Raw genomic sequence first — 24,756 nt, forward strand, 5'->3', positions numbered from 1 at the left:
GTGATGTCAAAAAGCCTGGACTTTAATTATCGTGGGGAATGGTTGTATATAGTGATGAAAAGTCGTCTAGAATCTGGTGGAATGAATTATCGGAAGATTGTAATCTTTATTCACATCCAAATTCGATAAAAAAAAATCAACACGTGAAAAATTTATCCAGTTTACTTGTAAAGTCATTAAAACTGACTAGAATTATAGTAGTTCGTTATACGATGGTTGATAAAAGTCTCGGTTTATTGTTCCTTTGATCGATATACAGAATTAATAGTCAGTGTTTAATGAAAAAGAATGTAAAAAAAAAAAACGCGACAATAACGAAAGTGATCAATTTCATAATTACAAGTTCTTTTTATTAGATTTCACTTACCATCCATATTGAAAAAAAAAATATTCTAAAATATTTTTGCCAACTTGGTTTCGGATCAGTTATTTATAACGTGATCTTCAAGTATCAGGATCTTTCATTGTTTAGTTGACTAAACTATCACTCTCCAGTTAATTCTAGGAAAGACCAATGACTAATTGTCTAAGATTTTATTACGATATCCTTTTTCTCATTTTTAATAGGCAATTCAACACTTTTGCGCATGCTAACAGATATTATTACTTAAAAACCTAGTCCGCTTTTTTACTGATAAATTTTTAAAATTTCTATTTGTATCTTCACAAACACACTTTTATGTTATTGATAAATATATATGTGTGTACGAAAAGCAATAGGAAGGTAATTAATACATTACTTATAACAATATTTTATTCAGAACATCTTAATGGATTGAGCAACAAGCAATACTTTAAGTATCCTCTCTCTGAAAAGAACGTCAAGGTATGTATAGGCAAAATATTCAAAATTAGTTTTTAAAAAATGCTTTTACTGAACGTTCTCATGCATTGTCTTTCACAATTAATTATCGGTAAAGTGATTCCAAACCAATATAATAAGAGGAGTTGAAGTACTGAATATTTCATGACTCATTGATAAAATGCAAATACATGGCTTTCCACCAGTAGCTTCCGCTTTAATTTTATGTTTCGAAGACTGGGGAGTTGGCTGCTGTTATTGTTTGTTCTGGAGATTTACAATGGGAGAACTAAAAGCGAATTTTCTTACCCCTCTTACATTTCTTGTTATTGCAGTGAAAGGCGTGTATTATTTTGATTGAGTTAAGGGCGAATATTATTTTCTGAAGTCATCTTCGGAGATAACCAGCTATTTATTAATTTTCATATTATTTTTGTACATATATTTATAGCAGTAATTGTTATCTGTTATTTCTGTTATGTCACAACAATTTTCAGGTTGTGAAAACGGAACATTTTGGGGAAGCTGTGACCTAAATGTATATTGTGTTTGTTTCAATCAACAATGGCACAAACCAACACTTCAAACCGTTGCTGAATTTCTAGGTGCCTCCTTTGATGGAGGAATTTGCAATTGTCGTGCGGCTAGTAAGTATGTAATTTTCTTATCGCATTATACATTAGGACAGCTATTGTAAATAAGAATAAACTTCTGATGATGCTTTAATATTGTCCTGCGATCAACAATTTTACACAACAGCTCAGCAAGATCATTAATAGTAGATCTTTTTGGACTAGTCGATTTAGTAGACAAATATTTATATGATAAATTTACACACTGAAAATCCTCATGATTTCGTTAAATAGTCCATGAATTAATGAGACAAAAATCTTAAATTCTGAACACATGTAGGTTGTTTCGAAAGGGACACTCTAAGTCATAGTAATATACATTCTTAAGTTGGTGTGTCAAATCATTGACCCCGTGGATAGCATCATATGGTTTAATATTGGAATCAGTTTTACATAATGCATTTGCACTTTTTTTTTTTTACATAAAAACATATGCACAGGGGAAAAACCTTTAAAATGGTTGTACAAATTTACGTGGACCTGTTCTCAGCAATTCATGCGGAATTATTTCATATCAGTACCAGTTTTTTTTTATATTAAAGAATCCCCTGGTAATTTTGTAAATGCAAAAAGCGATCAGAATCCGTAAGATTTTTACACACCTGTTTACAAGTTCAAGTGTTAAGTGAATATTTTGTCATTAATATTAAAAGGTAACAGAAAAGAAATATGATTAATTATAATTAACTGACAATATTTCTAATACCTTACAGAAGGCATATTATACTGTACTAATCCCTATTTGTTTCAAGGTAAGTAATAATTGTACACCAAATACTTCTATAAAAATCCAAGTAAGAATAGTCGGTTTTGATTGTTTAACTTAAATTTTGTAAAAATATCATCTGAAAGATCACAGTTAGTTATGTCCCAGGTTTAAAATGTTACAACTTTTTGAAAATTATTTGTATTTAAATGATTAAATATTGAATTTTTTTCCTAAAACAAGTCAAAAATTAAGTATTTCTAGTTCATTTATTACAAGTGGCATTAACAGTTTTCCGAGGGTGTGTTCAATCTGGGAGACGGTACAAGAAGTGAAAGGCAACTGTAATATGATGAAAATACGATATCCTGTATTTATGCCATTATTTTAAATGGTATAATGTCAGACTGGACCGTGCGTCTTGAATATACAAAAATATAAAGCTGATATCTTTCGTATAACATTGTATAACAATTGCCCTGATTCTTACATTTTTACTCAATATTGAAATTCTATTGGACGCATTTTACAGTGTCATTATTATAAGAAAATTAAAGCAGTGTCCAAAACCTTTTCGAACAACCCTCGTCTATATCTGCCTAGCAAGTATTTTATGATAAAGATTTGAATTGAAATTGATTAAAATTTAGACATACTCTTGTCTAAATGACTTGAATATGTTACATATTCTTGACTCAAGGTCATTTCTAATTTTGGACATTGAAATCATGTCATATTTAAGACCATAATATCTCTGGTTGCCTTTATTTTTTTTTTATAAAGTTCATGGTCTCTGGGAAATGAGATTTTAAAAGCAACTTAAAAAACTGAAAAAAAAAAAATAATAATAATACTGATAAATCACAATGTATATTCAAGTCATCAGTATGATATTCAGCGTTACATTGAATCTATCATATCAGTTCAAAATGTAAATGTCATCGAAGTAATAAAGTGATTGTCAGTTGTAAAACTGGAAAAGTGGGGATCAATATATTGCAAATTAATTTTAAGAGATTCTAGTTTTATTTGCTTACTTATATTTTTTATAATGTCAAATCGGGAAACCATGAATTTATGGACCTTAGATACCTGTGTGTTTATATATCCTTAAATGTTATACTTTCATGCATCCATGTAATTTTTTTTCAGGAATTACTTCAAGTGCCAAAAATTTACTTTCACGAGCAGGTAAAAAAATTCCACGGAGAACTAATTTTTCTGAAAGTATGTATGTGAATAAGTATCCTTAGAAGAAAGTAAGAAAAGAATGTTGAAGAGATATTAAGAAGCTTAAAAGGTACATATAATAGTGTTGTCAACGAGTACCCGGTTAAAGGGTTAACCATCGAACGATGCGAGTATCGGTTAGTAAAACTGCTATAAGGTTACTCGGATATCTAGACATTTCACGAAGTAAAAGAGGAAAAAAGTATGCTTATTTTGTTTTAAATATAAACTAACACATGTCACAAATTTTATTTACCGTTAGTCCTGACTGCGTTTCGCAGAAAACGATCGATTTGTTTTGAATGGTTTTTCACAGTTGACCTAATTGATTACTTTGATTGCCAAAGGGTTTATTACAAGTTTTGAAGACTTGAGTTATAATAACCTCATTTTTTAGCCTGTTCTAGTCTAGTACGGTGTAGAACAAAAGCTGTCCTTCTTCGATATGCAATGAAATATGTAGAGGTAACGAACAATATTCGAGCTCAAAAGTCCATTAAACGTTACAAAATAGGAGCAGAGCAAACACGAACCTCTAAGACATTAGAAGTGGGATCAAGTGCCATGGAGGAGTGAGCATCCCCCCTGCCGACCTGTCACACCCGCCGTGTGCTCCTTGTTATGATCGGGAAATAAAGGGAAAATCCGTCGACAATTCAGTGTGTAAATAATGGCCTAACAATTAGTATGAAAAGATTGTATTTGCTGACAAGGTCATTGTATCGACCGTAGAACTTACGAAATGATGACGTTAAAAGAGACTGCTGATATTCTTATTTCATCAACTTGTTTGTCAATACCTTACCTCGTTTTAGAAATTATTCATACGTAAAGCATGGTCTTGCGTATCGAATCAACTGAGAGATATAAACCCCGTTTGCAGGTGATAAGGGTATATTGCTGCATAAGTAAGGGAAGTTGACGATTGAAAAGTTAAAGTCATCACGTTTATCATAAGGCTTTGTTGTTAGATTATCATTAACGTCTTTTTCTAATAAAATATCCAAATATGAAACAGATGTGTCAGACTCTGTGGTATCTTTTATTTCAAACTCACCGGGATATATCGTGTCGACACATGAATGGAAATAACCATTGTTAATTGACAATACGTCGTCGATATATCTAAATGACGAGTTGAAGGACACGGCAAGTGTTTTCTTCTTTTCACGTAAAAGATTTTGTACAAATTCTGCCTCATATAAATACAAAAATAGATCTGCTAATAACGGGACGCAATTGGTACCCAATTGGAATTCCAATAGTAAAAATTCATGCAGAAATAAATAAATAATCAATAAAAAAAAAAACCTTGGTATAGGGGTAAAATAAAATCCAAATCTAAACGAAAAATCAATAGCCCTTTCACCCCAAGTGGGCTCATCAGTAGACTTGTGACAAAAACCTGCATGGGGCGTAAGCGCTATAGATTATACTAGTAGTTAAATATATATATTCAAAAGTGGTGTCTCCATTTGAATCTTTTTTTACCTTCTGCTTATCTCATATTCATGAAAATAATGAAAAATGTTTTTTACAATATCACGCCGACTTCTGATACGGTTTTTATTAAGATGTTTTTATTTTATTGCAGATGAAACAGAGTGCAAACAGCTAATTGAAGGTAATTAATTTGTTAATTATTAAATTTGAAGATACAGTCTGATACAAGAAAGGGCCTGCTATAGCCCTTATATGCTTTTATATTCTTGTATAGAGCAGTTAAGTTTTTGTTAAAGTCCATCTAATAAATGAACAAAAGTTGCTATATTGTCAACGCCTACAAATAAATCAACAACAGAGCCAACACCAAAACCACGAACAGAACAACCAACAAAAGCATCAACTGAACCACAAACTAAACATGTTATATTCTCTTACTGACTTAGAAATCGATATTTCCAAATCAAATGCAATTTAATGGAAACTACACAAAAAAATCCCAATTTAGAATGGCGAGTTTCTTAACACGATTATGTTTCTTCTTAACAGAAGGTCTTTGTCCCTGTTCGTGTGACTACATGGACAAAATCGAGTACTGGAGCAATGAAACTAACCAGCTGAGACAGTACTATGAACTGAGTCAAAGATTGGCTCAACTAAAGCAATTTCTCAGACTGGACTTTAAAAATCTTTCATCAAAGGTAAACAAAAAGATCAGCGCTGACGACCAGCGACCATCAGCAACAGCTACAGGTTACATTGGGGCTTGCATCTTGGTTTTGGCTTTTACTGGAATTGTTCTTATAGACTTTCCAACACTAATGCGTCAGACTCGATCAATGTTGAGAGATATCAGAAAGCTAAAACAAAATAGGAATGCTGAGCATGAAATTCATCTGAAAAAAGAAACAATATAGTTCGCTAGAGAGAGAGACAGAGTGAGAGAGAGATAGAGAGAAAAAGGGATCGTGACACATCTGAGAAGAAACATGTGTGAACATGTGTGTCATTGCTTCGTCTTTCTGACAATTTTTGTGCTAAGATTCGAGATTTTGTTAACACTTGATCATGATCTCTGGTTCAAAAGTTTGTATGTGATATGTTATTTATTGGAAATATCCATTTTCTGTAGGGGGTTTGGGGTTGTCTAATTATAATTTTTTTTTGCCAAGCGCATTTAGAGAGAAATTCAGTGCCTTTATACCATAGAATAAGATCAGATAATGTCATAAGTATCAAGGAGACTGATACTGCATTGAATAAGAAAAGCATTAGCAATCTTACAACTTGTGACCACTTAAGTCTTGGACACAAATTACTGCTTTTTATACTGATTTTTGACTATGAATACTCCGTATACCTGATCAATACAAAAGACTCTCGGCGGATGTTATCGGTCAACAGGGGTTGCTTGCTCCTCTTAAGCACCTGATCACACCTCTGGTGTTTCCTTTTTTTTGGCCAATTCATCTTTCGTATTGTTTACCGGATTTATGAAATTGATTACAGTTCATTATCTTTACCTTTTTTATATGCTGTGTGCATCTTTAAAAGTAATGAACTATTTCTGTTTCACCTACGAAAATTTCAAATACCTTAAGTAGCATTAAATTCTCTAAAACTCTTTTTTAATTGTTCTGTTTTGTTTTACAAAGAGTTACACTTAGGTATATATTTAAATACTCAGTTTTAATACGATTTGAAATAATTAAGTTGGAAAATACAAACATTAATTTTTATTGGCTCTTTTTTCATATACAATGTAATAAAATAATAAACATGCAACAAATTTTACTATGTACAGTAGCGTTAATCTGCATCCTACATGATAATGTTTCGCAAATCAGGAAAAATTACAGTGCATTCTATCTACATATACAAATCATATGTTCATTATTTTTACAAAGAAAAATATTACAGGGGATATTGCTTTTTGATTATGACATTTAATTTAAATACATAGTAAAATAATACCATTAGTTCTGGGGTAATAATTATAATGTATCTAATATTGGTTGCCAATTTTCAATAAAATTATCTAAATTACTATTTGAGCAATACGCTGCCTTTTTAAGTAGTAATTTCTTTTTCAGAAGGTATAAAAAGGCATGAAAACTTGGTTCGTTTTTAAATACAAACATACTCATGGTGAACAAAATAACAGGAATTTTCTAATTTATATGCATATATAGCAATGCTGGTAGATTCGTGTCTCATTACTAGGGATGGCAAATCGCCCCCTCCCCCGTTTTATGTCTTCTATAGTATCGGTAATTGCACTGATTTTTGTCTTTTGTCCCAAAGGTTGAGACTTGTCAATTTTACGCACCGTTAATCATTTTCGCTGTTGTAATTCTGACTAAATTTGTAAAACTTTATCTTGGAGTTTTTGTTCTCAACACAAGGTAGGCGTTCCGAGCGTTACCATTTCGGCAGAAAGAATTAGAAATTTATTTGAAAATTGTTTTAGAAAGTATAAGGCCAAATTCGAACCATCTATTTTTCCGTTTTCTCTCAATCGGCATTGTTGGAAAAAAAAAAACTTACAAAGACTACATAAACAATATATTTTGGTTCCAGCTATATGGTCTATAATTGTAAGACTCATTATTACAACTGCATTTCAGAGAAAAAACGTTTTAATTCTACATCTGGAAATCCAAAGAGTCACTTTCTGACAAAGAAATTCTTTAAAATCGCATTTCAGTCTTATATACTTTTGAAATTTCAGTTAAACAAGATGAGTTCAATCTATCCTACCTAGACAGGATTTTCTACCTTCAGGAAAATCCTCACAAAAAAGACACATTACAGGGTCCAGCAATTGCTCTCCCAAGACTCTATCTACACGCCTCACAAAAAAGTAACTGTTTTGAAGAAGAAACTATACAGCATATTATAGAAGTGGTGTCAATTAGATATGGATTCTTCAAAAATACAAAGAACCTTTTATAAAATTTAAAATTACTTTTTTTAAAAGTTAGTCACATCAAAACACATGACTTGCATATACGTTTAATAACCATTCCTCACGATAAATTAAAGATTAGGCTTTTTGCTATCATGGACAACTGCTTCTTCAATAAAAATGAAACTCAAAATATTTTAAATCACGTGATTGGTCATTTACAAAATAACTCTGTTAAAAATCATTTTGAATCTACACACATGTACCCTGAAGTTGATGTTAAGAGGATGCTGGAGTTCCTCATTGACAACAACTATGTAGTTTTTTGATGTGTTCCAACAATATGTTGGAATTGCGACGGGCACTTATTGTGCTCCATTATCAGCCGACCTGCTATGAAGCAGACTTTATTCAGCAACTTCTACACGAGAAGAAGAAACTCTTCCTTTGACCTTCAACTCTACGATTAGATTTACAGACAATGTTTTATCAATGCAATTAACAATAGTTATTTCCGTTCATAAGTCGACTCGATATATCCCAGGGAACATGAAATAAAAGACACTACAAAATCTGTCACATCTGTTTCATATTTGGATATTTTACTGACTATAGACAATAATGGCCAACTATTAACAAATCTTTATGACAAAAGATTGATTGATTGGTTGTATATTGTTACGTCTGATTCGAGAATTTCCACTCATTGAGACGTCACCATGTACCGGTGAAGGGCTTCGAATTTGAACGTGGGCGCTTTTGATTGACATTCGGCAGGAATCGGGGCGCACTTGAAAAGTGAAAACTTTAATGAACTGTAAAATTAAATTTTAACATTCATTTGGACTTTTGCGAGAAGCGCTGACTTTTACAGTTGACGGCTTATTTTTACATAAGGACAATGTACGGAAGCTCTTCTACGATATAAATATTTAGGTCAACATTTAATTAAACGAAAATAACGGGTTATTTCAAAGCACAAATAAATTGCCCTTAAAGAAAACGACAACCACCCTACCCTTAACTTCCGGCCTTCACATGTTAGTGCCCCTAACACCATACCTATGACCACAATAAATCTTTTCCCATCTATTATCAATTCTGTACCTCCATACATGATGCAGGTTTAAATGTCAACGTAAACAGTCAACTATAAAAGTCAGCGCTCCTAGCAAAAGTCCTTTAATGTATTATGTTCCTGTGATATAGGAAAGGAAAATATTTTCCCTATAATAGTGTGTTTTGATTTCCTGAAAATTATAACTTGAAACATGGGTAGATGAGTCATTTGGTACAAAATATTACATTTTTAACCAAGTTTTTCTAAGAATTTGCTATCTCTGGGTCATCTCTCCAAGATTTTAAAAAGACATTTGTGTGCATTTGTATTCAAAGAAACTAGAGGCATAAATTACAGAGATTCGCAACTCCGCCATTAACATGTTTGTTTACTGAAATATGTGACGGTCCTGTTATTATCCTAAGAATAACTCTTTATTGGTCTATATTTTTATCTAAAGTAAAAGAAATATTAATCCTTTTATATATGGGTGTATGATTTGTAAAGTTTTATTGATTTTTAAAAGCAAACTAGGCAAATTAAAGAGGTCACTGATCACTGATGATCAAAAGTCGGCAAAATCGCGGCGATATGGCCGACCAAGAGTCACCTGTTGCAATTTCAGATTTCTTCTTTGTTACTGTTTTAAATAAAGAAACTTACGAAAATATAATATCCTGAATAATTTGTTAAAATAATTTTTTTTTACTCTGTTATACCTGTTTATTTTTAAGTTTTATGTGATTTAAGTTTCACGAGATTTGAAAAAAAGTAAACAATAGGGAAGGCGAGATCACGCGAGACTTCGAAGAGTTGTGAATCTGTTTTTTTTAATGTCTCTGTAGAAACGGGCAAACATGTGTAAAAATGGAGAGAAGATCCAGAGACTATTAGAAAATGAACTTCCCCCCCCCCCCCAAATACCAATGTGCAAATGCGTCGCTTCTTTGTCATTTTAAATTCCGAAGCGTTTGTGTAGTGAGGATAGCTCAGTAGTATGTGTTACAAGTCCAGCGCACTTTGGAGTAGAGAAGGTTTTGGTTGGATCCTCGCATGGAGCAATTTTTTTTTCTTTTTTATACAAACAATCAAGTCGTTCATCAGTATTTTATTAACTGATTTATAAGTTTTACAAGAGATAATTTCGGGGATTTTTCAAACCTACTGAAACTTCATTTCATATTTCTTGTTAGTTGTTTATTATTTATGTGAAGTATTTCTATGTTATCGTAACTATTAAGACAGGTGGACTAAAATATTTCATATTTGAAAGCTATTTCAATGTAAATCTAAACATTTTCCTATGTACGTAACTTTGAAAAATCTGTCCACTTCTGGTCAGCCGACCAAATCATGGACATTTAAACCATAAATGTTTCGTACACATGATTCCTGCAGATCGCACGCCAAGTACGCCCATCTTCTTGAGACCTATACTCAGCTTTGAGCAGTGAGGGTTCATTATCGTGCCCACGCCTACCGTGACACGGGATCTCGGTTTTTAAGGTCTCATCCGAAAGACTCGTGACTTTCACTTCTAGTGCCGGCGCTATCTATGTTTACGTCTTAGGTCTGACTCGGCAAGGCGAACGAGAATCGAACCCGGACCTCCCGATCACGAAGTGAACACCCTACCACTAGGCTACTGTGACCGGTTTATGACAAAAGATAAGACTTCAGCTTTTCCATCGTCAACTTTACTTACTTATGTAGTAATATTCAACTATCACCTGCATTTGGTGTTTATGTCTCCCAACTTATTCGACATTCGAGAGCATGCTTAAAGTATGATTAATTTTTAAACCGAGACAGTCTATTGAAAAATAAAATCAATTTCAACAACCTCATTTCAAGTCAGCATTTTGAAAAGTCTATGGTCGTTATTATGGCCTTGTTTGCAGATACAACCTATCACTGGGTTGTATTTTGACTGAAATTTCATTTGAGACTTTTTCTACTAAATTTAACTGCGGATTATTCTGGTGTGACCAGTCTACAAGGAATGCTTACTCCTTCTAGGCACCTGATTCCATCTCTACAATTTTCAGAGGTTCTATGCTCTGTATTATATTTTTAAGAAAAAAGATTTGTGAGCTTGATCACTGTTCATTATCTTCTGAGTTGTTTTTTATTACAATTACACATTTCATACCATTTAGATAGGTTGCTTTTGTACTAAATTTGACTGCGAAGTACTCTGTTTACCTGATCAATACATATGGTTCACGGCGGGTGTGACCGGTTGATAGGGGATGCTTAATCAATCCCACCTCTGGTGTTTCCAGGAGTCCGGTTTTTTTGTTTTTTTTTTGTTTTTTTTTTTTTTTGCCCTTTTTCACGATTCGTTATATCTACTGTATTTAGGAGGTTGATCATTATTTATTATCTTCACATTTTACAGGTCGCTTTTTTATTGCAAAATCTGCAATCTTATAGTTGAGTAAAAGACTAATTAAGAAAATGTATATAATTAAGTTCATTTAAAGATGGTAGGACGTTCGCTTCTGGATCGAAGGCCCAAGTTCGATTCTCGTTCGCAGCGCCGAGTCAAGCCTATGACCTAAACATAGGTAGTAACTTAGCCAAGCGCCCAGCATGAAAAGTGAAAGTTACAATCTTTGTGATGAGACCCTTAAAAACCGAGGTCCCGTTTCACGGTAGGCGTTTGCTCGATAAAGTACCTTCACTGTCCTGAGTGCCGAGTATAGGCCTAAATTTGAAGCCCTTCACCAGTATACGAGGGCTATTCATTAAAAAAATGGCACTTAAAATATACTCCATTTAAATTTTACCTTTGATTGAATTGAACCTCTCTTGAAATGATCCTTGTCTTCCATACTATTGACACATTGTCACAAACTATTTGCAAAACGATTTTTAAAGAAACCATCTTTTCCGGACCCACCTTCAGGACACTGGTTACATGTATATGAAGACAGAATGGAAGTCTCGAAAGGACATTTTGAAAATCAGAGCATGGGACAAATATTTTATATAATGAATATTACGCGATAATAGATAAAAAATCCAAGAAGTTTTCTTGAAACAATGTGGTCTATCTTGCAAAACCGTTTACCGATAGATAAAGCATTTCCGACTTGGCAGAGACTCAGTTGAAAATATCAAAAAGTCAGAAAGGCCTAGATCAGTCATCAATGAGAAATCAGTCGCAGCAGTAAAAAATTAATAACAGAGACAAAAAATTGACCGTGAAACATAATAGATGAATATTGCATCGGGTAGCATTTTTAAGATTTCAAAAGAAAGTTATCATACACATTTTAAATGATGAACAAAAACGAAAGTAATCGCAAATTTTTAGAAAACTATTGAAAATTTACAGAAATGCAATAAAATATGTCTAAATGTTATTGTTACTGGCGATGAAACTTGCTTAAATTTTTATGAATCCCAGAGAAAACTGAGAAATAACTGGCTCACTAAACAAATATAACGATCTACCATTGCTAAACCTGGAAAACCGTAAGGAATGTTCTGTATGCGAACCTCCAATTTTAACGATGTAAGTAGTCGCTCAAATTCCAATTAAAAATTCTAAAAGTGTAATTTAAGCTCTTTACGTAAAAAATATTGTCTGAGGTACAAAAATATCAGTAAACCGATGTCAGGAATGAGGGCAATTATGCTTTTACACAATAATACCTTAGCACACAGTTCAATTAAACACAGCTATTTTGCGTGAAAATGGAATACAGCAACTGGATCTCCCTCTTTAGTCACCAATTTATCACCATGTGGCTTTTTCTTAGTCACTAAATTGAAAAAAAATATCTGGAAGCCCTTTTCATCCCCATTCTGCATTAGATTCAGCAGTGTATCAGTGTCTAAAGGGTATTCCTCCTGCGGAGTGCGCATAAGTGCGTTCCAGTGATAATTAAAAAGACTTTATAGAAGTTAAGGGGAATCAGAAAAGAGAACTATGTTATTTATTGCTGAATTGAAAAAGTCGCACCATTCAATGAATAACCCTCGTATTGTGACGCCTCAATATGGATGGAAAATTCTCGAAAGGATCGTCACTAGCTCAGTGGGTAGAGCTCTCGTTCCGTGATCGGAAAGTCTCGGCCGTGACTGACCTAAGTCGATAAAAAATAGGAAGCAACTGTTCCTTCGCCAAGCGCTCGGCACTCTTGAGTAAAAGTTGCAGGTCCTTCGGATGAGACCTTTAAAACCGAAGTCCCGTGTCACGGTAGGCGTTGGCACGATAAAAATCCCTCACTGCTCAATGGCCCTAAGTGCCGAGTAATGTCTAAGTTTGAGCCCCTTCGCCGGTATATGGTGACGTCTCTATATGAGTGAAAAATCTCAAAAAAGGACGTAAAACAACACACGATCAATCGACCAATCGATGGGACGTAAAATAACATACAACCAACCAATCGTTTAAAGATGTATTTCAAATTAGATTTTAAAAAAAAAACAACAACTCTTAATAAGTAAACGTTTTTACATATCAAGTTAAGTGGTGATAATTATGAACTACATGTATAACCTACAATTCTCTTTGTTTGTTTGTTTAAGTCCCTTCGAGAATTTTTCACTCATATTTAGACGCTACCATTTTCCGGTGGAGGACTGCAAAGCTAGACCTGTATTCGGCATTTGCGGCCTTTGAGCATAGAGGGGACTTTTTCGTGCCAGCACCTCCGCGCCCCGGGACCTCAGCTTATATGGTCTCAACCGAAGAACCGGTCTCCCTGTTACACATTGGATTCAAATCCAGTCGTTGTTAGAAAACGTACACATTTACATGTAATTTTCCTTTTAGTTTTAAAGATATTCCCTTAAAATGGCAACGAAACGATAAATTTGAGAAACCAATTCTATATTTACTACTATATATGTATTGAGAAAAATGATTGACAGATATAAAGCGTTTCCAAAACAAAACTGTTATCAAATAGTTGTTTTTATGAAGAGATCGTGAAAATTATAACCTTATACCTATTACCTTATACCAACAATCTATATCTCAGTGTTTAAAAGATCCAGGGTATGAGAGGTAGGACAGATCTAGAGTACCCAATGGTAGTGTTCTCTGGTTAGCTGCAGACACAAAAATGGTGAATGAATTATGCATACTTGTAGTGCACTTGAGTTTCACTCGATGGACTTTCTAATGATCATAAAAATGTTTGTTCAAAAACAAGGAAAGAAGCAATAAATTTGTCTACTAAACTCAAGTATTTCATTATTAGGTAACCGGTCAAACATCAATATAAGTGAAATTCATCAATAGATAATATTTAAAAGCGTATATTTTTTAATATGTAGCGAATGATCCAAATTCATTATATTATGTTTGAGGAAAATTATTATCCCCAGCAACATTATAAACGTAAATCAATCACCAATTTTGTTTGTCAATGCAATTTATAACCGCCTCTTCCCTTTTTCATGGAAAGGTCTTTATGTTTATTGCACATTCTCTCTAGCTGGTCTTAATATAAACTAAGCATCACAGTTTTCAGATGAGAGCAGATGAACACTGAACTTTGTCAACGCAGTATAATCAACTCTATCTAGAAAAGGTGAAATTTTTTTGACATCCGAATGTATTGAAATTTCAAGACGATCTTTTATTCATATTTGTTTAATTCTATTAGCTTGTTGAAGAAGCAAAAAATTCGATAATTCAAGAATTTTTTTTTTGTTAAATTCTTAAGTAATAAAATAATTTGGAAGTTAATAAAATAAATCTTTATGTCTTTAATTTCCTTTCTGGACTTCTATATTCTTATGGTATTATGTTTCTGAATTGTGGGACTCCTCAAAAGAATTTCATCATGCATCTAGTTTATTTGTCATAATTAGCGAATACTACAGAATGATGTTTAGTTCCAGGCCTACTAAATCTTACTATCAGTTCCAACATTTAGATTTGTGGATTCAGAACTCGATTGATTAATGAAATTTCTTTTCAGTTTAAATTACATTTCATCTTAAATTTCTTGTAACTTATCGTAAGAATGTTTTTATTTTTTATTTATTTTTTTATTTTTTCATTTTTATTTTTATTTTAATTATTATTTTGGCAAGAGAAAACTTTCAATCATTTTAAAATAGATGTTTTTATAGACACTGCATTCAAATACATTCTTTACAATGCCTAAAATGTTATAAAAACATCTTTTGAAGCCCCAAAGAATGAAAGTCGTCGAAATCTTGCTATTATTGGTCAGCAGCAAGAGCATATTTGCCCTAGGATCCGAACAACAAGGTATTTCTATAAGTCTATTTTTTTTAAATAAGATGTCTTAATTTTATCAATTTTGTTTTAACAGCCAAGTCGGCGGCAGCCAACAAAAAAAAGATAGAAAGAAACAAAAGAAAAAAATGAAGCATAAAATAAGAACGAAAAATTTAACAAGACCCCTCCCCCCCAAAAAAAAAATAATAAATAAAAAAGAGAAGGATAAGAAAAGGAAGAAAATCAAAATTATTCTAACTCAGAAAAACATTTTGGGAGAGGGGGTGTTCCCTCGTGGATGGGGAGGGGCCAGCCTTACCCTCTCCCCCTATTATCTTTGAAACTATCTATGTAGTCTTGGGAGAAAAGGTCTTCCAACAACCTGTTGGAATTTCCATGGATAATAATGTGGCCTTTTATTAGAAAATATTTTAAGCTAACTTGAGCTGAATGTCCGGCGTCCGTCTGTGTGTTTCTTTGTCTGTCGAATATTGTGTGTTGTCTGTAAACTTCACATTTCCGACTTCTCCAAACCACTGGACCAGTCTGAACCAACTTGCCACAAAGTTTCCTTATGTGAGGGATCCAAGTTTGTTAACATGAAAAGACGCCCCTTCGTTAAGGGGGGTTAATTTAGAATTAGCATCTTCTTTAAAAAAACAAAACAGATCAAATTTTTACATGGAAAATATGGGGACATCTTCCTTGGAATAAAAAGGCAGTGGTTAGTCATATTAATAAGTATCCTCAGTTAAGGCAGAATCCAATATATTTAATTCATGGCCCCAGGGACTATGGTGGGACCACAATAAGGGATTAAAATATTACAATGGAACAAATATGAACATTTTTAGAAATCTTTAGAAATACGATTCGAATTTGATGTGCACGCTCTGAGTAAGATCAGCTTTTTAAAACAAGGTAAATTACTGACGAATAAGTTGATGTTACAAGAATTTCAACAACCCCGTTTAAAGTCAGCTTATCGCAAATTGTAGGGTCGTTGTGACCACAATGAGCTTCCATCTGCACTAAAAAATGATATATATTCCCATTTTAATCTTGATAATCGGTGGCCAGTGTAAATATCTTTCCCATGTTTCCCCTCAAAACATTACGGGTAATGAGTAAGTTAAATGGAACACACACACACCCTCACACGCCTTGTATGTAAATACAACCTACCGTTGGGTCGTATTTTTTCTGACATGTTTCATACCATTTCTTACGTCATTGCTTTTTTACTCAGTCTGACTACTGAGTACTCCGTATACCTGATCAATACATAAGGATAACGGCTAGTGTGAGTTGTCGGCAGGGGATGCTTACTTCTAGATACCAGAACCAACCTCTTGTGTTTCCAGGGGTCCGTGTTTTTGCCCTGTTCACGATTCGGTTTGTCTACTGTATTTATGAGAATGATCACTGGTTAACTCAATATTTCCCATCGGAATTCCAACAGATTGTTGAAGACCTAGTCTCCAAAGACTACATAAATATTGTCAATGAGAACTCCAGCATCTTTTTAATATCAAGTTCAGAGTTTTTGTATGTATATGTAGATTCAGAATGATTTTTAAGAAAGTAATTTTGTAACTGACCAATCAAAGATCTGAAAATTTGCGAGTTCCATTTCTCTTTAGGAAATAGTTGTTAGAAATAAGTTGTTAGACTATTATTTTTATACTGAATTGTCAACGGATCTCTCCGTTTACGAGAAAGAGCTCTTGCGGGTGGGACCGGTAAACAGGGGACGCTTACTCTTCCTAGACGCCTGATCCCAACGCTGGTCTGTGTTTTTGCCCTGTACATGATTCGTTTTGTTTACTAGATTTATGAGATTGATCACTATTCATCACTGTTCATTATCTTTACCTTCTAGTCTTTAGACTTTTGGCCATGATTATCATTCGTAATGTTCACATCTAAGACATCAGAAGTGCCATGTAGGAGTGAGCATCCCTTACCGACCAGTCACATCCGCCGTGTGCTCCTTGTCATGATCGGGAAATAACGGAAAAATCCGTCGACAAATCAGTTGTCAATAATGACCTAACAATTAGAATGAAAAAAAGTCAGTCAGCATTTGACTTAATGAAAGATTGTATTTGCTGACAAGATCATTGTATCGACCATAGAACTTACGTATTGATGACTTTAAACGAGACTGCTGATATCAACTTGTTTGTCAATAATTTACCTCGTTTAAGAAATTGTTCACACGTAGAGCATGATCTTGCGTATCGAATCAACCGAGAGATATAGACCCTGAATGCAGGTGATAAGGGTATATTGCTGCTTAAGTAAGGGGAGTTGACGATTAAAAAGTTACAGTCATCAAGTTTATCATAAAGCTTTGTTGTAAGATTACCATTAACGTCTTTTTCTAATAAAATATCCAAATATGAAACAGATGTGTCAGACTCTGTGGTATCTTTTATCTCAACCTCACCGGGATATATCGTGTCGACATAAGAATGTCGATATATCTAAATGTCGAGTTGAAGGCCACAGCAAGTGTTTTCTTCTTTTCACATAAAAGATTTTGAACAAATTCTGCTTCATATGAATACAAAAATAAGTCTGCTATAACGGGGCGCAATTGGTACCCATGGCAATTCCAATTGTTGGAAAATCTGGTCTCCAAAAACCACATAGATATTGTCAATCAGAAACTCGAGCATATTTTTAATGTCAACTTCAGAGTACGTGTGTGTATAATCAGATTGTTTTTTAACAAAATAATTTTGCAAATGACCAATGACAAGGTAAGTTAATTTACGAGTTCCATTTTTATTGAAAAAGCAGCTATCAACTATGTCAGAAAGTCTGGACTTTAATTTATCGTGGGGAATAATTGTATATAAAGTTGAAAAGTCGTAAGTTTTCATGTTGTTGATTTTAGTAAAATTTTGTGATTTCAATATTCAAAGAGTTCCTTGGAATTTTTGAGGATCCACATCTGATTTATACCACTTCTCCAACATACTGTTGCATAGTACTCTTGAAGTTTCTCCTTCACTGCTGTTAATAACTTAGTGAGGAGTAAAGAAAGAATAATCAATAAAATGAAATCTAAAACTAACATAAATCAGGGAAATTGGACTCTATTATTGATATTTGAAGGAATAATATTGCTAATTATAGATGATTTTTATTTCTGCATTCATTTGAACAGAATTTTTAGTCACTACTGATACCGGAAATAGCTATTTATATCAGGATTAAGTAATTGTAAATAAGGTTAAGATAATTTCCACACACAAAACAAAGAAAACAAGGCAGCGGAATATAAACTCATATGAGGGGAACTTTATTTCAATAATAAACAGGAGTCATTTTTACAGAAGAACTTATGAGACCAAAAACTTAAGTTGATTGTAAAATCTTGCAAAATTAATGAATATGTTAAAAATTGTTCGTATAAAAATATCTCTATAGTTCTTTTTAAAGAGTTGAACTTTATTTTCATCTTAACATCAAAAAGAAAGTTATTCGCAAAACTATATTTTGGTCTTAGTCGTAAATTGTTTTGTAAAACTGGGCCCAGAACTTCAAGACGAAAAGGAAAATTTTATTTCTCTGTTCTCTGTACAGAAATTAGCCGAAAAATTTATTATTTCCTTATGCCTGGGTCAGAGGGAACCATACTTTCAAGAAAATTCATTTTTTATTTATTTTTGTATTTAGTAGAGTACTTTGAAATTTTTTGTCGATCTGAGGTCCAGTTTTAGGTTAAGAGACATATACTACGTCGCTGTTATGCCGGATGGGAGTGGGGGGGGGGGGTGGAGGAGGTTGAATATCATGTAGCTAAACATTCTTAACTTAACACTATTTTAAACAGAATTTTCTATGCAAACGGCATGTGAAAATAAGCCAAAAAAGAAAAAAAAATTTCAGAAATTATTCTAGAAAACCGACACGCATGTCTCTTAGTATAAAAGATATACAACCGAAACTTATTTTCTACAAACTTAAAAGTATTCCGTCCTTTCTGCCTCCTTAGGAGGTTTAATTTGCACACAGAACATATTACGCATTAACTTAGGGCATTCACAGTAATTAAATGAAAATAAAGTGAATTTTTATGCCCCTGTATCGAAGATTCGGGGGTATATAATTTTTGCCCTGTCCGTCCGTCTGTCTGTCTGTCTGTTTGTCTGTTTGTCCGCAAAAACTTTAACATTGTCCATAACTTTTGATTGCTTGGAGCTATGGCTTTCATTTTTCACATGTGTATTTCTTGTGACAAGACCTTTCTTTGGGTACCACCATATTTGACATTTTGACTTTGACCTTGGAGTTTGACCCAGTTTTGCAAAATTTTATCCAACTTTAACCTTGGCCATAACTTTTAAAAAATGGTGCTAAGGCTTTCATACTTCACATGTATAATCCTTATGACAAGTCGACGTCCTTCCATTGGATACCAACAACTTTGACCCTTTGACCTTGACCTTGGAGTTCGACCTACTTTTGAAAAATTTTAACATTGGCCATAACTTTTAAACCGTTTTTGCTAGGCCTTTCATACTTCACATATGTAATCCTTGTGACAAGACCTTCCTTAGGATACCAGCAATTGTAATCCATTGACCTTGACCTTGGAGTTTGACCTACTTTTGAAAAACTTAAACTTTGGTCATAACTTTTGAACTATTGGTGCTTCAGTTTACATATTTCACCTGTATCTTTCTTGTGAGAAGGCCTTTCCTAAGGCACCATTAATTTTGACCATTTGACCTTGACCTTGATGTTTGACTAACTTTTGAAAAACTTTAACCTTTTCTATATCTATTCAATGGTTGCTGCTAAGGCTATCATATTTCACAGGTATATTCCTCGAGACAACACCTTACTTTTGGTACCAACATGTTTGATTTGCATTTGAGAAAGTTTAACCTTTGCTATAAGTTACCACACGGGGGCATCAGTGTTTCACAAACACATCTTGTTTCTTTTGTGTTTAACAGATTGGATTGGAAATAAACAGAAATCATGGGCTATTTTTACAAATAGGCTACATCAACATCTGTTTTATATTTTTCTAGAAAAAGACGCTAAATGGTAACCTAACAACCAAGCTTTATGATAAACGTGATGACTTCAACTTTTCAATCGTCAACTTCCCGTACTTATGTAGCAATATATCCTCATCACCTGCATATGGGGTTTATGTTTCTCAGTTGATTAGATACGCAAGAGGATGCTCTACGTACGAACAGATTATAAAACGAGGCAAGCTATTGACAAACAAGTAAATGAAACATTATCATTAAGTGAAATGCTGACTGGCGTTTTTCATATTTATTATTAGGCCATTATTTTCACACTGAAATGTCTACGGATTTTTCCGTTTTTCCCGATCATGACAAGGAGCACACGGCGGGTGTGAGCCGTCGGCAGGGGATGCTCATTTCTCAATGGCACCTGATCATACCACTTATGTTTTAGAGGCCCTTGTTTACTCTTCTCCTGATTTGTATTGTTTGAATGGACTTTCGAGCTTGATTACTGTGCATTGTATCCCTATTTCATTAAGATACATGATTTCATATATCGTTTTCATTTCGACAAAAGATGTTGCCATGGTTACTAAAAATAGAAATTTCTTTGAAAGACTTTCAAAACGCTACTCCTCCTACAGCTTTGGTCCAATGTCAATACAATTTGCACACAGGTAAATTATACTAAGTGACATAATTATCTGTAATGGTTTTTAATTTCTACAAACGGTATTGCCCTGGTTAATTCTTTGAATTCTTTATTTTAAACCAGTAATCTCTGACGAGACTGAGGCTCTACTGGTGTGTACTAATAATTAAGAAAGATGGATCTTAGGGAATTTTAGTTGCTTAAAAAGTTTAATCAAAATAAAACTTTAGGAAAATAGCACTTTAAAAAAATCAAAAGAATTTTTTTGGTAACCATGGCAACATCTTTCATCATAACAAATTAAACAAAACAATAGAACAATGCAGCTTTATGTTGTCTAATTGTGAACCAAATCTTTTTAAAAAAAATTAGACCAAATCTCTCGGAAGTGTAGGCTTTTGAAATAATTTTAAAGAAATTTCTATTTTAGTAACCATATCAACATTGTTCGTCGAAATCGAATACTGATATATAGAATTATGTATCTTATTGTAGTCTATGTATGTACAAAGTCTAATTGAAATTGGGCCAAAAGTGTAGGAGGCGTAGCATTTTGAAAGATTTTCAAAGAAATTTCTATTTTTAGTAACCATTCACCATTCATCGAAATAAAAAAAAAACAATATATAGAATCATTTATCTTAATGTAGTCTACTTAGGTACCACGTCTTACTGAAATTGGGCCAAAACTGTAGGAGGAGTAGCAATTTGACAGAATTTCAAAGAAATTTCTATTTTTAGTAACCATGGCAACACCGTACATCGAAATCAATCACATATACAGAATTATGTATCTTAACGTAGTCTACTTGTGTACCATGTCTTATTTAATTGGACCAAAACTGTAGGAAAAGTATTATGAAAGAATTTTAAAGAAATTTTGTTTTTAGTAACCATGGCAACACCGTTCATCAAAATCAAATAAACGATACTCGGAATTGTGTATCTTAATGTGGTCCACTTGTGTTCCAAGTCATTGAATTGGAATCAAAACTGTAGGAGGGGTAGCGTTTTGAAAAATTGTTTATAGACAGACAGACAGACGGAAAGACGGACGGATCGACGGACGACGGACACCTTACCAATGCATAAGCTCTTCTGGTCTCTGACCAGTAGAGCTAATAAACTACTTCTCCTACAGTTTGGTCTGATTAGACTATTTACACAAGTGAACAATGCTAAGTTGCAAATTTCTTCATTTTAGCTTAACATCACTAGAGCTACAATCTCGTCAGAGACTTCTGGTTACTTCTTTCAAGTTTCATAAAGATTTTGTAAGCCATTTAAGAAAACACTCCCTGACAAAACTTAGTTGAAAACAAAATGATATGTTGCCCCGACCTCGTTCGGGTGGCTGAAGTGATAGACCTTCTGATTCCAATTTCTTTACAGAAATCACTTGTCGCCCGCGTGGCGCAGTGGTTAGAGCGTCTGCTCTAGAGTCGCGAGGTAAGGAGTTGATCCTTACGTCGCGGGTTCGAATCCCACTGTGGGACGTGGAGACCGGTCCTTCGGATGAGACCGTATAAACCGAGGTCCCGTGTCGCAGTAGGTGTTGGCACGAAAAAGACCCCTCACTGCTCAATGGCCGTAAGTGCCGAGTATAGGACAAAATTTGCAGCTCTCCACCGGCAAGTGGTGGCGTCTCCATATGAGTGAAAAATTCTCTAGAGGGACGTTAAACAACAACCAAACAAACAGAAATCACTTTTTAATACAGCGGATGGAATAAATCGTTTAAAGTTTCCAAAAACCACTGGGAAAAATAAAAAATTAGGGAACTTTTCAGCTTTTTCCAAGCACGATAGGCATTTAGAAAATTATGAATAATGACTGCACAGCTCGAGTTTTTAATCATAATTTCTGTAAAGTTTCACTTAACTTCTCCAAGCCACCTCTGAGAACATTTCTCCAACAGGTTCTACCACATCAACAAGTGTACCGAGACACTCAACCACAATGACAAGTGTACCTTATCATTCCACCACACTCAAACGTATACCGACAGATTCCATCAAATCAAAAAGTGTACCAACAGATATCACCTTATCAAACATACTAACAGATGGCACCACATCAACAGGTGAACCGAAAGATTCCACCACATCAATACGTGATCCGATGGTTTCCTTCACTTCAGAGAAAGAGACAGCAAATTTCATCTCACCGACGAGTGTTCAGACTGTTTCAACAGAACCAGGTGAAAGTGTCAATATTCTATGAGCTCCACTTGAGTGATATGTGCGTAGCTTCCAAATATTTCGATATAGAGAACCCCCACTCATACTTTTTTCTTCTTCTTGGACTAAGCTACGGTGCTTCTATAAACAAAATAAATATTGAATCTATCATGATAAACAGGTCACTTTTTTGAAATGGCAAAATTCAATAAATACAATTATCTTGCATTAAAATCAATTTAAGGAAGCACAAGCACAATAGCGAAGATTTGGGGTTCTAACGCATAGTAAGTGGTGTTTACAGCTCAATTCATTCTCTCAAAACCCTGTAAATACAAATACTTAGGATAAGAAGGGACATTCACATTTCTTTTGATTAGTTGTCGAATACGTACATATTCAATCTGACTGACGATATCACTTTTTAAATAATCAATGGCTAATATAAATGTTCTGGCAAATTTGCATCCAGACAATATCAAAATTTGTTAGACCTAAATGACAACACATGACCTTGGAAGTAAAGTGGTCACTTGGTGAAGTGCAATATAATTAAAAGTATTTCCTAAACGTGCCATATTAAGGAAAGTATTTCCTAGATTGAAAAATTAGGACATTGAGAACAAATTCGATGAAAATTTGTATATAAAAAACTTTTGTTAAATGAATTTCAAAACATTCTTTGTCAGTATTATTGTTAATATGTTTTACATTTTACAATTGTAGCTCTGTGTTCTTGCTCTTGTGATTACTTCGATAAAATTGAATACTGGAGTAATGTAACCAATCAGCTGCAACAATACTATGAACTAGAAGAAAAACTGAACAATATTAAGCACCTGCTCAGCTTGAACACTGGAAACTTATCGTCAACGATCAGAAAGAAGACCAGCTCTAGTGGAGGACGAGCATCTGCAGAAGTTGTGGGTTATGTTGGTGTGACTATCCTTGCATTGGTTTTTGGTATAATTGTCCTGGTTGATTCTTGCAATTTAGTTTGCCAGTTTTGCTTATTCTATAGAAATTCTCGAAAATTGCGAGTAAAAGTAAATCCCTGACTAAAGAATACTTAGTACATGTTTTTAAGAATGTATGTGTATTGTGATTTCTGAATTCAATAGAGTTCATTAACAAATGATTGGAGGTGTTATTGATTTTAAAAACTGAACTTGTCTGTAACTTTCAAATGTTTAAAGAACAATTTCAGCATCTCTTGGATGAGAGAGGAAGATATCGATGTTAAACTCCATATTACACTTATTTATTTTTCAATGAGTATACGTAAAATAATTGTATGTTGTGCTTGATAAAGATTGATATACAGTTTAAATATGTATTCTTCCTCTTTATACTTCCATTCATGTCAACTCGATGTATCCCTGTAAACTCGAAATAAAAGACACCACAGAGTCTGCTCTGTCTAATTTCTTTCATATTTGGACGTTTAACTGACTATAGATGATAAGGGTCAACTAACAACTACAGTTTATGACAAACGAGATGACTGTGTTTTCTTATTTATGTATTCCACTATCGTCTGCATATCGTGTTTATGTCTCCCAACTTATTCGATACTAAAGAGCATGCTCTGAGTACGATCGATTTCTTAACCGAGGCAGGCTGCTGACAGATAAGTTGATGTTACAGGGATTACAACAACCTCGTTTAATGTCAGCATTTCTTAAATTCTATGGTCGTTATAATGACCTTGTTAGCAAATACAGGTCGTATTTTTGACTGACATATTTTATATCAGTTTTTAAACAAAAATTCACTACGGATTAATCCGTCTACTTGATAAAGGGCTCACGGCGGTGTGACCAGCCGACTGGAAAGGCTTACTCCTTCTAGACAAATGCTTCCACCTCTGGGATTTCCAGTGTCTGTGTTGTATGCTTATTCATAGATTAGCATTTTTTTGGACTG

The 24,756-nt window shown here is 33.8% G+C and overlaps 1 protein-coding gene and 1 long non-coding RNA gene across 2 annotated transcripts; both read left to right on the plus strand.

The window, feature by feature from the left end:
* Positions 1-749: 749 nt before the first annotated feature.
* LOC133180203 (uncharacterized) lies at positions 750-6,408 on the plus strand. The gene is made up of 6 exons (XR_009720279.1): positions 750-826; positions 1,300-1,449; positions 2,148-2,186; positions 3,293-3,331; positions 4,965-4,994; positions 5,363-6,408. It is a non-coding gene; the product is annotated as an uncharacterized LOC133180203 (long non-coding RNA).
* An 8,541-nt stretch (positions 6,409-14,949) lies between these two features.
* Positions 14,950-23,968, plus strand: LOC133197907 (uncharacterized). Its single transcript, XM_061334086.1, has 4 exons — positions 14,950-15,022; positions 22,569-22,850; positions 23,557-23,793; positions 23,952-23,968. The coding sequence occupies exons 1-4, from the start codon at positions 14,950-14,952 to the stop codon at positions 23,966-23,968; spliced, it is 609 nt and encodes a 202-aa protein (XP_061190070.1).
* The last annotated feature ends 788 nt before the right edge of the window (positions 23,969-24,756 follow it).

This window comes from Saccostrea echinata, unplaced genomic scaffold (assembly GCF_033153115.1).
Source record: "Saccostrea echinata isolate AGI-Se365-2 ecotype Australia unplaced genomic scaffold, CSIRO_AGI_Sech_v1 ptg000001l, whole genome shotgun sequence".
NCBI lineage: Eukaryota > Metazoa > Mollusca > Bivalvia > Ostreida > Ostreidae > Saccostrea > Saccostrea echinata.